This window comes from Agelaius phoeniceus, chromosome 4, assembly GCF_051311805.1.
Source record: "Agelaius phoeniceus isolate bAgePho1 chromosome 4, bAgePho1.hap1, whole genome shotgun sequence".
Classification (NCBI taxonomy): Eukaryota; Metazoa; Chordata; class Aves; order Passeriformes; family Icteridae; genus Agelaius; species Agelaius phoeniceus.
The window spans coordinates 13,560,392-13,577,225 of NC_135268.1; the positions used below are offsets into that span (position 1 = coordinate 13,560,392).

General features: G+C 44.9%; 1 protein-coding gene across 5 annotated transcripts in view; it reads right to left on the reverse strand.

Moving 5' to 3' along the window:
* Nucleotides 1-251: 251 nt before the first annotated feature.
* The window catches only part of LOC129120876 (bifunctional methylenetetrahydrofolate dehydrogenase/cyclohydrolase 2, mitochondrial-like), a 35,284-nt gene continuing 18,701 nt past the window's right edge, over nucleotides 252-16,834 (reverse strand). Inside the window, exons 8-10 of one of the 5 annotated variants that reach the window (XM_077176913.1) lie at nucleotides 3,042-3,162; nucleotides 2,163-2,315; nucleotides 252-1,878 (exon numbers count right to left, since the gene is read on the reverse strand). In XM_077176913.1, coding sequence (XP_077033028.1) covers nucleotides 1,824-1,878; nucleotides 2,163-2,315; nucleotides 3,042-3,162 — 329 coding nt within the window. In that variant the 3' untranslated portion in view covers nucleotides 252-1,823. Of the gene's footprint in view, nucleotides 1,879-2,162; nucleotides 2,316-3,041; nucleotides 3,163-6,898; nucleotides 7,123-7,536; nucleotides 7,651-8,138; nucleotides 8,286-10,329; nucleotides 11,963-16,834 lie in introns of those variants that run through there. The other 4 variants (XR_013181979.1, XR_013181981.1, XR_013181980.1 and 1 more) reach the window with 4 other exon arrangements.

The window sequence follows — 16,834 nt, forward strand, 5'->3', positions numbered from 1 at the left end:
GGCCACTACCAAAAGCTGACTTGAAGATAGTCACAAACACAAGTTACCCAGCAGTGGAACCTAAGAAAAGGTCAGAAGAACGGAAAAAAACAAGCAGTGCAAAGATTTGAAGATTTGACTGGAGATGAAGACAAAAAGGCTGAGGGATGAATACAACGGTGTCAATGTGCAGAGGAGTGGTGTCCATCCACTCCTCACCAGCAATCCTTTTTGTGTGTGCATATGCTCCTTGCTCCCTCTGTTACACAGGATTCCAAACAGTGTATGATGTGCTGTTTTATTTACTGGTATCACAGAGCCAAGATGGCTCAGCTACTCTTGAGCATGCCCACATGAGAAGCCCCTGAACTTCAGACCATTGACATGCCACACGCACCTTTACCCTTTCAAACCCCACCTTTCATACACATTTCAGCATTGTCACTGTAGTCTCACAAATACACAGTTTTTTCAACCAAAAAACATGCATCCCTCTTGTCAAAATTAACTCACATAACCAAAAAACTGAGCTTTCAGCAGGGCACCTGAATTTAGGAGCCAATATGACTCCACAAGACTTCAAAGTACCGATTGCCTTTCTCTGGTAGATGGCTGAGCACAGCAGATGAGTCTACAACGTGCAACAGCTGAAATGAAAATCTCTGAGAGCCATCTCTAGTCACATCAGCATGGCAAACACTCCAGCTGTCTGTGAGACATCCCAGTTAGTGCCATCATCTTCAGAACTAATTTTCTTCCCTTTTCCTTGAACCAAATCTTTGTACCTTACCAATTTTTTGTAGATAAGATGACTGGAACCAAGCATCCAATATGCAATCTGTTAGTCCAGGGTGGAACTGAATCCCTAAAATAACTTCTTATTTTAGTGGTCACATTGTTCCCATAATGTGCAAATGGAATAGAGAAAGTCTGTTTCCTGGGAAAAACTGTAGTGAAGTTTCATACCAAAATTCCAGCTTCTGTAGCAATTCAAGTCTTGTGCAGGAATCAGGGTGCAGCAAGGCAATGTTCTGCCTGAAATTCCACGGAACTGAAGACGTGCTGTAGGATGTTTGGGAAGTGGACTGTTCTTTGTCACAAGCACACTCCATAATCCATTTTGAGAAAGGCGTCCTGTTGCTTTGCTTACGAAAACAATAAGAACATGCCATGCCCAGAGGTGTCATGGTCTGATTTTCCAGGAGAATTGCCTAGTCTCTATATTTTAATTTAAGGATGGTTTTGAGAACCAGACACTTTCCTCAGTCCAAAACATTTGTTGTCCTTTATGGCACCAGAAGCCCATACGTGGCCCATCACACCAAGGGTAACCATTGGGTTGGGAGAGGACTGTTTATCCACACACACAGCCAGCAGACAACACAATCAGAACCCAAATGGTTAGTGGTCAGTGCATGATGTCCAGAACACAGCTCCACTATGAGGGAGGTGGTGCTTATCCTCCAGAGGAGAAAAAAAAAGAAAACAAAACCAAACAGAACACACAAAAGACCAAAGCAGAACACTGTATGAGCGCTTGAAATGACTGAAAACTGCTAAAACCAACCAGTCCTCCCCCCCAGAGCAAACACTAGGCACGGGACAGTGCTGAGATGCCTGCCAGTGTCCTCAGCTGCTTGGGCCTGGGGACCATCCACCCTCACCCAAGAGAGGAAATCTTTCTTCAACCACACCCAGAGCCTGTCAGTGCTGCAGGAGCTCCCTTGGCACACTCCTCCGCCGTTCCCTTGGGCTCATCTCCTCTGCAAGGCCGGGGCACCTGTCCATGGCACGGGGGCCTTCCTCCTCAGCAGGCAAACCAGTGAGAGTTCCAGCACAGGGCTTCACAGCGTCGTCTCACCCACACACACCTTGTAGGGGGATTGCAGTTTCCTGCATCTAAAGCAGACACCAGCATGTGATTTGCATCAGCCAAACCTGAAACTGCAGCAGCCTGCACAGAACCAAATTCTAGCCCCCTAATTCGCTTGGGCAGCCCAGAGGAGCCCCACGGTTCAGACAACTGCACCACTGGTAGATCAGAAATCAGAAGTAGAGAGAGTTAGTTCTTTGAAAATCACACCACAGATTAGTAGCAGGCAAAGACACAATCCCAGTGCCCCTAAAACTCTGCCCATTGAAATTCAGATCAATGTAATCAGAAGGCTCCAGATTTCCCATACCTCTTTCTAACATAGCAGTAGATGATGGCAAGTATTCCACTGGTCAGTATTCCAATCCCAATCCCCACAGCAATGTAGCGCTCATAAGAATTATGTGCATATGAATTTAGTGTTAAATGTTCACACCTCTCTCCATTATAACCTGCAAGGCACCTACAAAATAAATACACATCACACAAAAATCATTCAGAGCATGTTTCATTTTCTATTTCAAACACACATTAGTTTCCATCAGTTTTGAACAGATCACAGGAAGTCTAAACAAGGAGGGGCTGAACCTGGTGCTCACTCAGAACCTCTTCCCTCCACCAAGACTACCAGTTGTCCCAGTTTATCCAGGTTAAAGCTCGCTTGAGTACTGCAGTCACAGCAAGCAACACAGTCTAAACATCCCCTGGTTGTGCAGGGTGTGGACCAAGAGCACTGTGCTCTGCAGATCCTCAGCTGCTGTTATGTCTCCAGAGGCCAAGGCTGCCCACTAAGCATCCTAGAGAACTGTAAGGACATCATGGTTCTGGTTGTTATGGAGTTGTGGAATAAGGCAGTTGGAGCTGGTATGTTGGAAGGTGCTGTTCCCTTCTTAATACTCACTGTGAACATGTATTGATTCCTCTACTACTAACTCCAGTACCAGCTGTGATTTGAGATGGCACCATGGCAGTGACCTACAAAGCTGTGAATTGCCCCTCTCCCTTCCAGTTTCCACTAGCACAGTGCTGCAGCCTTGTTTGCAGTCCTGAAACACCACAGCACTCAGATCTGTGACAAAGTTTAATCCTGCAAATATCTGACTGACACTGTGAAGCTGCACATGCAGCACATGAAGAATCAATGCCAGTGCCATTTTTGAAGAAGGGTATAACAGGCATCATTCCTTACTTGCATATGGGCTTCCTCAGCTCACTGTGGAAGGCGCAGAGCCCATTGATACAATAGCTGTGGTGCTCCTCAAGGCAGGTCTGCATCAGCTTCAAGAGCTTTGGCTGCTCTGAATAATCTACTGTGAAAAAGAACAAAGTCATGTTACTTTTAGGACAGAACATTGTTTGAACATATTTTCACACCTGGAACAGAACAGACACTGTGCAGCAAACACTCCATATGTCAATTTACTGTGTGGTGTCTCGTGAGCTGGTTCAGTCAAGCACCGAACAGAGCAAGCTTCCCAGACAGTCCAGCACAGCTTTGAGAAAGCACTAACTGTAACTAAATCATCTGCTCTTGAGCAACATGTACAGAAATTACTATGGGAGATTCACACAAGGTAACATCAACACTATCCAATCTGCAATGCAATCAGAAAAACTTCCCCAGTAATAGCAGGGGTTTAGGACACAAGGAGAGCACTGCATTACTCACAATATCCTTCCCAGTCTGGATTCAATTAATAGTTAATTTTTCCTTGTCCCAAGACAAACTATTGCACTTCTGGTGCTCCTGCCTATAAGCTCTGGGTGAGGATGAATGGTGGGACTCCTCCCTCCCCTCCCTTCTCCATGGTTCAATGTTAGCTGAGTGTCCCAGGACAGTTTTAAGCTGACAAGAATGCCTGGTTGGTTTTGCTGTGCAAAAGTACAGTCCATGGTCAGCAAGGTTGTGAACTTGTGCTGAATTCTACACAACTGGGTCAGCAAGCACATTTCTCACACAGAAAACACTACCTTATTCCCTTTTTCACAGTGGTTCAAATGGGAATAAAGAAGTCACAGGAACAGGGGTGCAGCAGGTGAGGAGAAAGCTCCAAAGCTTTGCCATCACTGCAGGCATCTGTTCCAACTGGTCTCTCTACCCAGTTCCAGGAATCACTGGTGGGGTGGGGTGTCCAAGCAATGACTTGCTATTTCAGGGGACTGCCTCAGTGACAGCTGAAGGTGATTTCCTAACAGAGGGCATGTCAACAGCAGCTTTCAGTTATGACCACAACAAAAATAACATCTTGCAGCAAGGTGACAAGGTCTACCCAACAAAGGTGACTCAAAGGTACAGCAAGCAGAACCCTTCCTTTCTGACTAAGTGCTGAATCTAGGTCTGGAGATGGTACAATCATGGAACCATTGCCACGCACACAAGCCTCAAGCCTCCTTGAGGGCAACTTGTGAGCCCACCACACACTTTTCAGGATTAACAGCACCAACCCCCTAAATTCCCAATCAAATTCCAGTCTGAACCATCTAACTGCAGGAACCTCCTTTGTGTGCTCTTCTAAGTAGTTTTGGAGGTTTTTTCCTTCCTCCTCTCTGCAGCTTTATCAGAGGCAACAAGCAATGGCAAACAGCTGTCCTTGCTACAGCAGCTCTCAGCTTGAGCTGTGAATGATGTGGTTTGGACACCCAAAAGGCATGATGCTATCACTGACACTCAGATCAAACAATTCATTTGAGAACAGTGTCTCTCAAACCTGACAGAGTAACCAGACGCCCAGCTTAGCATGAGACCTAGGGAGAACAAGTGACAATTCAGGTCTGCTTGAAAAAATGACACATGGGCTTACTGCACTTCCTCAGAAAAGCGACAGAGGTGGGGAAAGCATGTCTTGTTTCAGAATGAACTTCTAATGGCTGAGAAAAGGGCATCTTAGCCATCCTTCCACAGAGAAAAAGTTACCCCCAAGTTTCTCTTCACACTATGGGGCCCAGAAACACAATGCAAGGGAGGAAGTTGGTGCTAGCTAAACAAAAGTTTAGTATCCAGCTCTGACTCTTTTTGGGCTGCCTCTGGGAAGGTTGCTGACAATCTCTGGAGACAGGCTTGTTGGCTAAGAGCACAGTCAGCCAAGGACCAGGCCTTAGTGGGACAGACTCCAGGAAGGAGTTAAGAAAGGGCAGTTTTCAGGATGAAAAGACAGATTTTGGGACAAGAGATGGATGACCCTACTGGCTGCACAAGAGAACTGTACACTGCTCTCTGATGAGGAAAGCACAAAGTAAAGCATGTGGGCAGCAGAGCTGCAGGGCTCAGCATGCCAAGGAGATCTAGGGTGCCAGAGACTCTCAAAAGCCCACTCTGGTTAGGTCTAAAGAACCTGCAGAACAGCTACCTAAGCTCCGCAGGGAAGAGTTTCAGAAAACAGACAATGGCAAGTGCACACTTTTCCCAGGAGCCTCCTCAAACACTCAGGCACCAACTGTTTTGAATCACCATTTCAGCACAAAGTGCACTGGAAAAAAATCACTAAAAATATCTCTCAATGGGAGACTTCAGCCAGCATTTCCCACTGCCCAAAGTACTGCTCTCCTGCTAGGCCCTGAGAAGGTGTCTATTGCACAGGTTTAGTTTTTCATTTCCATCTCTTCCACGAGGGGAAGAAAGAAAATAAACATGAGGAAGGTACAAATTCACACCCCAGAGGCACAAAATCCCCAGCCACCTCTACCCCAACTTCGACCAGATGTATTGCCACATCCCAAAATCTCTCCTTGCTCATGCCAGCTCTGCCGAGAGGTGGCAGACTTCCACCTACCCACACCTGCAGGAAACCTGGCTTTGCGCAGGCACAGGAACCCCTTTCCCTGAGTGCCAGTGTCATTAGAAACCCAGGTCAGCCCGGAGCAGCAGCCTGCCTAGAAAGCACTTGAGACAGACCAGCACATTCCTTCTTCGCTGTCAGGAGGAACAGCTTGTGGGTAACATCAGCTATTAAGTCTACACACAAAAATTCCGTGAGCTAATTATTTTGACATTGCAAAAGTACAAATTACCTCTGAAAGAATGAGTCTCAAAAACAAAAAGGATGATTTCCTAGCCTGCCCCAGAGCATTATGTTAATTCCTATCATACTGCCCGCCTAGATACTAAACAAGCTGTTGAATAAACAGGTCCATGTGCCCTTTCATGTCACATGAGGAGAGAGAAACATGCCATGTAAGCACTTGACAGCTGCCTGCAACTGAGTCATTCAAATAGATACACCTGGCAAGATCTGACATGAAATCAGGGTTACAGGTACTTGGAAGCCTGGGCTTGCCAAAACTAACAGACTGGCAACAAAAGGATCAGCCAGTAAGACCATGACAGCTCAGTCCACAAGTATGGTGCATCAGGGAGGAAAGGCAGTGGGAAAGAGGAGGCAGGGAAGGGCTCAGTCCCAGCTCCAGGGCCTCCTTTACTACCTTTGAGTGGAATTCTCTTAAAGGAAAATGCTGGTGTCCAGTTGACTACCACAGCTCCAGCTGCCACAAAGGTTCACAGACTACTGCAGACATGGCTATGACCCTGTAAATAAGCCTCCTCTTTGTAGAAACATGACCCAATGCTCCTGCTTTCTAGAAACAACACTAACAGGGCACTTAACAAGCCACAGGGTATTTCCACTTCATTATCCTCCTGTTTGCTGTATGCAGCTCAGCAAGAATCATGTCACAGACTAAACCAGACCACAGTGCTGCACTGATAAACCAAAGTACTGCAGTCAAAAACCAACACCTTACCGATTTCACATGCATACACGTGTGTGTATACGTATTTTATGTGTATATATATATAAGGAGCCCACACATACAGTATGTGTGTGGATGAATGCATATGTAACACTCTGCTACTACAAGAGATCAGAAATGAAAACAAAACAGCTGGACTTGTTATGAGAAAATAAAAAGCTTATGGAGCTACTAAAAAAGGCTTGGAAGACATCCTGTGATGACTTAGAATTGACAGAAGATTATTTGTATGTAGGTTTATACACCTTTCAAAGTACAGAGACACTAAAAAGTATCACAGTTAGATTCCTCTCTACTGACCTGCCAAAACCTCATTCCCAGATGGCAGAGCTCTCTGAAAGCAATGACATCACCACCATCTCAGGTAACATCAATGCAGCTGGCAGGATAAACACAGCTCTGCTCTCAGAGGTTGGCAGGTAAAAGAGCCTGAGTTCACATTTCAGTCAGGAAAGAGAAAGGAAGAAGAGAGAGAGCCAGCACTCAGATGAGAGCTGTGAAAGCCCAGACAGCCAAAAGCAAAACTGCAACAAAGACAGAAACTAGTGAGTAACAACTCATGACAGGCATTGTTTGACGTTGTGCCTGTTCCTTCTCACTTCTACACACTGAAGTGCGTGCTGAGCACAGACAGAAACCAAGCACCAGGTGAAAGTAACAGAAATTGGACATCAGCCTTAAAATGTATCCTTCAAATCATGACTAAACTTGAGTTCAATGATCCTTCAGCAGCTCATTGCTGAGCCTATCCCAGCTGGGTGGCAGCCCTTACTCCAGAGAGGCTTCAAAGACTCCATGAAGAAATCAGCTTGTCTCACAAATCCCACAGTGTCCAAGGGATGGAGCATCACAGATTTTGGTGGAAGTTTTATTTTGTTGGTTGGGTTTTTCCCCCAGTTGACAGATTAACAGAGACAAACAGAACAAAAAACCAATACCTTCAGCGTTGTTTTTTGTCCAATTAATCCTTAAGTCTGTGCTCAGGGATGAAGCAGTAATAGTGGACTCTTCACTCAGTGCCCCCATTGCTGTGTAATGCAAATAGATGCTTACTGGAACAGAAAACTCAGTGTATCTATTCAAGGTTCATTTCACCCAGAAAGCACTTCATACAAGATGCACTTCAAACAAACCCCAGAGAAGGCATCAATACAGTAACAATTCACTTAAAACACTCTTGCCTCAAACTTCCTTTTAACACAGTGTAATTATGATTGTGGGACAACAATGGCTTGTAAACGTCCCAAAATACAAATCCATTCTGTTCTCCATTCTATTATCCTGCACAATTTACAGCATAGATACATGTAGCATAGTACAACCTTACACCTATTTACCAGTTTAAGAAGCTTATTTTCAGAGTCTAAATTACACCCCATCAGTTAAAATTTCATCCAGGTTTCAAACGGCTGAAGTAGCTCTGCTCCCTACATCTCTGCACACCTCCCACCCCACTGCCTATCTCAGAAGGAGAAAGGCTTTGTTTCTGTTTAACAAACCCTGGCACCTCACAACACAGAAAAGCCTCTTCCAAACCTACCTTTCAGCAAAATATAGATTAGCATTCCAAACGCCATGGCAGCTACTTTAACACCTTCTCAGGTCTTCTTTCCAGGTGGCTTGCTTGCTGTGCTTATCTGTGCTCCCGTGTTTTCTCTTGCACTTATACTCCAGGAAGCGTCATCTCCTGTTCTCACCAATCAAGAAAAGGTGCATCTGGTAACAACCTAACCCCCGGGGCAACCACACATTTATTTAGGAAACTGCTATTATCTAGCAATGGCATCAGGTTTTCTTTTGAAACCCTGGTTTCCTATTACCTGTGGGCATAAAGGCGCAGTTTTAGAGCAAGACCCAGAATTTGACAGTGCAGAAGAACAAAAAAACCAGCCAAACAAAGGTGAGCCAAACAAAACACGACTGAAAGTGTAGTGTTTTTTTCTCCTCACAATGTAGGTCTTGTATTACTTCCAGAAGGATATTCACCCTCAGGATGCTACACTGGAGTTCAAGTGTAGACACCAGTCCCTGCTCTGCTGATGTTCCTCCCCTGGTCCTCCCGTCTCTCAGTCCCTGCCATCCAGAAGAGGAACTGCGGGAACAGCTAGTGCCGAGATTAGGAAGCGATCAGGCACAAAGATAATGGATGGTGTTCTCCATCAGTGGCTGCCAGCGGGAGGCCTTTGATCCCAGGCCCTGCAAGCCTGAGGGCTGTGCTAATCACTTTCCACTCAGCCTGGCTGTGCACAGCCCGGGAAGCCAGGCAGCCCACTGGCCGGTGGCAGGCCTGGGATTGCTGGCTAGAGCTGCAGGGCACAAGTCCAGACCTGGCCAGGCACAAGCAGTGACAAAACACAGGCTGAAAGAGCAGGTAAACTGCTGCCTCCTACAGCAGCAGATCCCTTCATTTCTGCCAAAAAAGCCCATCTCTGCCTCTCCAAGAAGTGACTATGCTTAATGCAAACACTCATACTTGTTACATAGTGTTTGCAGGGTCTCTAGAACAGACCTGTCAAACATGCTTCTCATACTAAACCACTCTCCACAACTCCAAACACTGTCCAGCTTCCTAGGTCACAGGCAGCTTGGAACAAGCAGGACCGGTCTCTCTGAAGGGTACTGATGTGCCCAGACTAGAGCAGTTAATTGGAAAATCCCAGTTCAGTAACACACTGAGACATCAACAACCTGACTGACCAAAGGAGAGGTACATAGCTCACCTCAGCAACAACTCTCACTTCCTCAACTGTGAGCTCCAATCAACAAAAACATTGCACAATTTTTAGATTTTAAAACCCAAAGCCTTTTAATAAGTGCCTTGGTAACTCCAATCAGCTCACATCCTCCCTCTCCATGGCATTCTCCTCAGTGATCTATAGGACTACATCCAACCACTTCATGTGTTCAGGGAAAAACACAAGCTAGTTATGCATATTTTAATTATTGCCTTTTCCTGCTCATGGACTGCATTCCAGGAGGCTTTTCCCTTCCTTTACTATCCTGAATTACTGCATGCCTGCACACTGATTGAGTGCAACTTGCACACTTCCTGGATGGACAGGAGTGTTTATGCCTACCCAGATAACCTCTGCTATCAGTCCCAAGCAGGGATGAGGTTGGTGAGCCTTGCTTTCAACACTCAGCTGCACAATGGCAGTTTAATCTGGCCTGAATCAGAGGGCAGGCTTTGTAATGAGGCAGCACAGCAGGTGCGGTAGGCCTGGGACAAGGCTGCAGTGGGCAAGGCTGTCCTCTGTCTGCCACAGGGCATTTGTCCTTGGACAAACCTTGACCAGGTCAGGCACACCACCCTGCTTTCTGGGTTGTCTAATGGGCACTTCCCTCTGGATACTCCTTCTGGATGTTCTCCCAGCAGAGAGCACTCTCATGGAAGCCTCCAGCAGCTCCACAGACAGCATGTAGTGGAGCCAAGCCCGGGCCCCAGAGGCTGTGCTGTAATGCTAACCCAGCTCCCACAGGATCAAGGGAAAGACTTGCCATGCACAGTGACCTGCTTGGAGGGCATGACACAGGCAGGCTCGCTCAAGGAACACAGGCACAGTGCCTTAAATGGCTACTCTGCCAAAAATTACAGAGATGATCACAGTTAAACCAAAGAAAACAAACAGCAGTGCAAGCAGATGGACACAGCAATGACTGAACATACAATAAACAAAGGAAGAACACAACCACGCCCCAAACCACATCAACACCCTCTAGCAAGACCAAGGTAACAGCAAATAAGTTTTATTCCATCTTTCAGTCATGGGTTGATGAGTCCAAGTACAGTCTCCATAGGTGCATTCATCCTCCTACCACTTAGATTACCACATAAATTTATATTACCACCTACATTTAAAAAGACAAGCATCTGCACCATTGGCACTGTATACTTAGCAATAATCCCGTCAAACTTCTGCAAACACCGTGCTAGAGCAAACTCAAAATCCATCACAAGAACAGTCAGCATGGAAAGGATGCTCCACCTTGACTTATCACAGTAAAGGCATTTTCCCCTTTAACAACAAGGGAACTAAACCAGTCTTTTTCCTTCCCCTTCCAAGTTAACTATAGCCCAATAGCAAACACCTATGGCTCCTGATGAAAATAAATCAGTAATCCTGGTGCTGATATAAAGATGTAGACGTCCTAACTGTCTACCCAGTGCCTTCAGTGGGAATGTCACTGTGCACACACTCAGCTGAACTGGTATCTCAGCAGTAACTGTTCTAGACCCATCCAAGAAACAGCTTTGGGAATAGAGGCACACTGATCTCATCCCATGTGCTCTTCTCTAAGCAGCAAAATACTGTGGCCATTGAAGGCAAGGCTTACAACATGGATTAAAAAAAGCCCTCTTTACACAGTTTTGAAAAATAAGAGAATAATTAAGTGGCTTAAAGTTCTAACACAAATATTTCATGAGGGATAAAGCTTTGGTTTTCTCCTCCTCTTGATCTCCAGCTGCACTATATATGTTGTACATGTAGAATAGTTTTAACTATGGTCCATTCAATTCCAATCAATTCCAATACCATTCCATTCAATTTCAATAAAATTCAGCCCAATCAACTGGTCAGGTTTGAGGGGTTTTTATGAGATGGCAGTATTAAGCACCAAAGCAATTTGCCCAGACATGGAAAAAAATAACTCCAGTCTCAATTCTAGCTACTTATTCATGCTTACCTCTTGCAGATGTTTCAAGTGAGAATTTCACCAGCATTCAAGCTTGACTCTTTTAAAACATTTACTGAACATTTGTATTCATGTCAACATTACTGCCTGGCCACTGCTGGCTCTACTTGTTCAAAAAACGTATTTAAAGACCCTGAACTACATCCAGAGTGCTTAGTGACCTCAGAACCCAAACCACGGATTTGAAAGATATTTAGCATGTCTTAGTTTTTATATTGTTTGAACAGGTCCCAAGTGTTTACAAGTCCTTAATAACTGCCCCAATACATAGGTGAAATTGTAATTTATGCTTCATTCTTCATTCTCAAAGACATAATTGGCCACTACCGCCAACATACCTGTGTAGGCTGCATTCTCCAAGTCAATTTTGCTCACAATAAGTCAGTAGGAGGAAAGACAAAGTATCTGAACATTTTATAAACCATCAGATTTAACATACCTGACATGAAAAAATAAATACAAGGTAGAAATAAATATATTTATAGTAAAAAATAAGTGTTTTGTGTATCAATAAATAGAACAACCCGGATTCTTCTTCCAAGGTAACCCATTTGCTCTAATAAATGAGCTTTTTAGCGACCAGGAGTGTGTTCTTCAGAAGCATTGCAACAGTCATAGGTCCTACCCCTCCTGGCACCGGAGTGATAAAGGCAGCCTTCTTCTTCACTTCTAAGAGAAAAGAGAAAAAGGCATTGACTAAGAGCATTTCCAAACCTTTTTTCCCACATATGCAGGAAGGGCTGTGACTGGCAGGTACTTCAGGGAAGGGATCAGCCAGGGCAGAAGCCTGACTGCAGCCAGGGCAGGGATGGAACATGGCCAGCACTGGGGCTGCGAGGTTCTTCTCCTAATGTGAATGTATCACCCAGGGCTAGTTCTGGGTCAGGGCTGCACAACCCGTTCCAGCTGATCTCCCTGCAGCACCCTGCCTTCTCCCCATGGCAGCGCAGGCACTCACACAGCCTGTGCTCAGACAGATGGAAGGTTAATCCCAAGGAATTCTTTTGGTAAGGGGCAATTTCTGCCCCTGTGACACAGCTGACCAGCTGTCCCAGGAACATCTGTGTGACAAGAAGTCAGGATGAGCCCAGGAGAGCAGCATGGATGTGGATGTGCATCACCCCCATCTGTCAGCTGGGACACTGCACCTCCAATATCCAGAGCTATGGAAGCTGGGGATGCCATTCTGTAGGTAAGGAGGTGATCCCCCCAGCTCTATGTTCCTGAGGAGCAGCACACAGAGCAGGAGGTTGCTGGAACTACTGCCATCCACAGCAGACCAGCAGCAGCCAAGTCACCTAGTCAGCCTCTGTCCCCCACGTGACAGAGGACACACAACCAGCACCACAAATGGTTTCAAGCATCAGCATTTTTAAACGCCCTAGTACAACCTTTTCTACCCTGCTTCTCACATGCACAACGCCTGTGTGGCCTTTTACTCCTTTGTGATTGGTCAATGCATCTCAGCATTTCCTGCTCATTTTCCTTTAACAATGTTCACCTGTTTTACACAGCTGCACCTCATTAGGGATGAGGCCCCACTCCCTCTGTCCCATAATCTGTTCTCCTATACCACAAGCTATAAAGACACCCTGAGATCATAGAAAGAAACTTAAAACTGGAGAGGGAGAGAGTACAATTTTCTGTTTGATTTGTTTTTCTGATTCACGCTATAGACAAGGACGAGAGTTTTCTTCAAGAAAAAAAAAAAACCAATTCTAGCGGCAGAATTTCCACTGCAATTTCAGCCATAAACACCCAGTTCCTCCAGCAAAGACTTATTTTTTAAGATTAGTTTTACTAGGGTGCCTAGGTTAAACCAGGATGCAAAGGGGCAGGTTCTCTGTGAAGTATCACAAAGGAAAATCTTACTGAAGTAGCTCCAACCATTAGCCATGTTAGACTAGTCAAATTCAGTGTACACTTTGAGTGCATTTAAGTTAACCTGTTTGTATGAGGAATTCATACAACACAGCAATAAATCCTGGCTTGATCTTCTTATCTACTGTGCAAAATGCCATGGATCAGAATTACAGGCTGTTGGCAAAGGAATTCTGCTCAACTTTGTAGGAACTCACCTTGTTAATACTGAGTCAGGGTTTTTTTAGGGCACCAGCATGAGAGGTTTTTTGTTTGTTAGTTTGGGGCTTTTTTTGGCTTGCTTAGCAATAAGTTCTTGGTAAATCATTCCCCACTTACAGAAGCTTTGCTTTTTCAAAGACTCACACACAGGAGACACCTAAGCAAGCATAACTGACAGAAACACATTCAATTTCACTGAAGTCCCTACAGAGAAGACTCTGCCTGCCTATCAGAAGAGATTAAGAGACTGAAAACTAGGCACCTGGCTTTGAAACAAACAAGATCACTTGCTACTGCTTTTAGTGTATTTATCTTGAATCTCTGGAATCTATGTGGTGCTTAACTGTCAAGAATAAGGTCTCAAGAAAAGAAATATTACAAAAGAATTGGAAAAACTGGACACTGGGGATTTTGGGAAATGATATTCACTAGATTTGAGGAGCCAGACATAAATGAAATTAATAAAATGCTGTCTGAACCTCCCCCATGGCAGGGAACTCATAAGAGCATTTGAGAAGTTAACAGCAAATATCTCACTGAACTAAAGAACAGAAGTTCAACCCTCATTGAGGAGAGCTGGTAAATACAACCAGGAGGGTTTTAATTACCCTGTTGACTGGCACTATCAGATATACTCTTAAAATATATGGAAAGGAAATCAGGCTACAATGTGGTTTTTCTTCAGATGTAAAATTTAACAAATTTAATTAAGATGTCATATGACAGTTACTTCTCAATATTCTCAAACACAAACAATTAACCTTTTTAACAGTCATACTATTTTGAAGTACCTACCATTGCAGAATGGTGCTTAGAGTTAATACAGTTACTATGAATTCTCAGATTAATGTCATAATTATTGAAATGTACCCACATCTGAAGAAAACACAGCCATTCACACAGAAAGTACTGTAGGCACTTTAAACCGAAATATGATGGTTTTCATTGCAATGTTACCTACCTCTTTTTGTGGTGTTATTCAAACTACTCCCACCTTACCTACAAAGAGGACAACCCACAACCAGACCTTGTCTTTCCTCAAGAAAGGCTTTCAATGCCTGTCAGGTCACTGTCAGGTACAGCATGCATTGCCTGTGGTGTTAGTAACCCTACCCAGCAGGAAACACACAGTGCACTGTTTTCCCAAGTTGTTGGGGAATTCCTCTGCCCATATTATACCATTATGGAAATCCCTGTGGAGAGGTGTGGCAGAAGCCAAATTTCTTGTCAGTTAGCATAAAACCACCCAGATAGCTTATGCACAAGAGCTGATCCAGATTTTTGAACACACAACAGGTGTCTGTGCTGGGGAAATTGCCATCTGGTAAGTTTCCATTGGTAAGAGTAAATACAGATATGGTGAGTGCAATTTTCCAAGATGAATGCCAGAGACCAAAGGGGGAAGATAGCTTGGCCTCAAAAACATCAATAGACTTTTCCTGGTCAAGTGAAATAGGCCCAAGCACAGTTCTCAGACACCACATAAATGTGTGTCTGATCTCATGTAGGCAGGTGAGCTTGTGTGCTGTCAGGTCCATCAGGTCCTGCTTCTGCTTCTCAGGAATGAGGTAACTTTCAGTTACTTCAATGTAAAAAAGTCCACAGCTTTTCTCCTGCTTTCTCCAGATGGGCCCTGGTCTCCCAGGCCTTCCCCTGACAATCTGGAAAATGCAAATCAGACAGCTATGGGGGAGGAGCTGCTATTTTGCAGCTTCTGTAGAACCTCAAAATCTTCCTTTGATTCTTCAGAAGAAATGAAATGTAGATTGTTTCCTTGAAAAACAGGATCCACTGCTTTGGAGACAGCCCTTCATTCCTAGGTTCCTTTAAAGCTGAGGACATCAGACACCTAATAGGGTTAATCACACAAACCAATGGCAAGTCTCAACCTGAAGGCAGTTCTGGGTCCTGTGCATCTGCATTAAGTGATGCAGAGTAATTCCTGCCTAAGCACTGTTTCCACACAGCTTTACGAGTCCCCGTAAAGCTACACCAGATCCCTGCAGCACTGCCCAAGTGTGAAATCATGTGCTCAGCAGCCACACTAGATATCCTATGTTCTGCTCCACACGTTCTGGGATTCTTCTCACTACGCACTGTGGGATGCCAACCAGCAAGCATCTACCCCATTTCTCAGAGTACCTTCTTTTTCTCATCCTTGTTTCTCTAATTGTAGCTATTTTAACTGCAATATAAAGGAAAACTAAGGAATTCTGGTGCAGTGCTGTAATTCCAACAGTATGTACCAGTGACACTGCTGAACAAGACCCTCTTCTGTGCAGGAGAAACTTGACAGGACATGCAGCAGCTCACTGACCCCCGTTGGCCAGCAGCCTTCTGGCTTCTATCACAGCCTAACACCAACCTTCTGATTCATTCCTTGCAGTCATGGAGCACAACAGGCAATGGTTCCCCTAAGGTCTGCAGGGCAGCGATGTGGTGACCTGATCACACAGACTGGGCTCTTCTCCATGGCAAATAAATGCCAGACCTTTGAAATCAACTGCAAAAGGAACTAACTAAAGTTATAGCAAAAGCACCTGGAACCATGCACATTCTGTTTCCATGATGACTGTTTGGGAAAGCTGCACAGGGAGCTAGTTTGGAAAAGATTCAAGGAGTGAGGAGCAGCCTATAGCCAGGCAGGTACCGCAATGAACGCGGAGAGGCAGCAAACACCATCAGATGCAGTAGCTGTCACAGAGGCCAGGCTTCCTGCACACTGCTGGCAAGACACACCTGAAGGACCACCACTTCCACTAATTAATTGGATTTGAAGACTGTGGTGGGTAATCCCATTCAGAGAAAATGCATAATATACACCCATCACCTCAGACCACATCCATCACTTGTTGGAGCTCTCTCTTCTGCTCTTGAGTGCTGGCAATCCCTCCCTGCTCATGGTGGCACCAATTCTCCACAATCTCTTTCACACTGTCCAGTCAGAAAGAACAGTTCTCATGTGTAAAGCCCTCCACTCACATCACAACTATACCACCTAACAAAAATCTCACACAAAGGGTACCTTTTCTACATAGGCATCTAATCGAGACCGAACAATCAGCACTGCTGTTTGCCAAAAATCTGGAAGGAATTGTAAAGAAATACAAGCAACTTTGGTTTCATTGGTATTTCCAGTTCCACCTGCAAAGGTGAACCACTACTGTGGCGTGTTACTAGCCTGCTCTACCAGTTACTCCTGGAAATGATGCTCCAATCAAAAGAGCTATTTCAGCTAAATCTTCTGGGTAAGTTGTTGCTTTATTTCATGTTCCTGGTCCTTGTAGCCCTCCTCCTCCCTTGGCATTATAGTTGTGGCAACAAAAGTGTATAAAACAGGGCCAAGTGCACCCACACATGCACTAGGCTGCTCAGAGAAACAGATCTCCCTTTCTGTCACTGAAACTTGCTGCCCCAAAAGCAGCTAAAATGGTGCTGGGGATCACACAGGGATGCCAC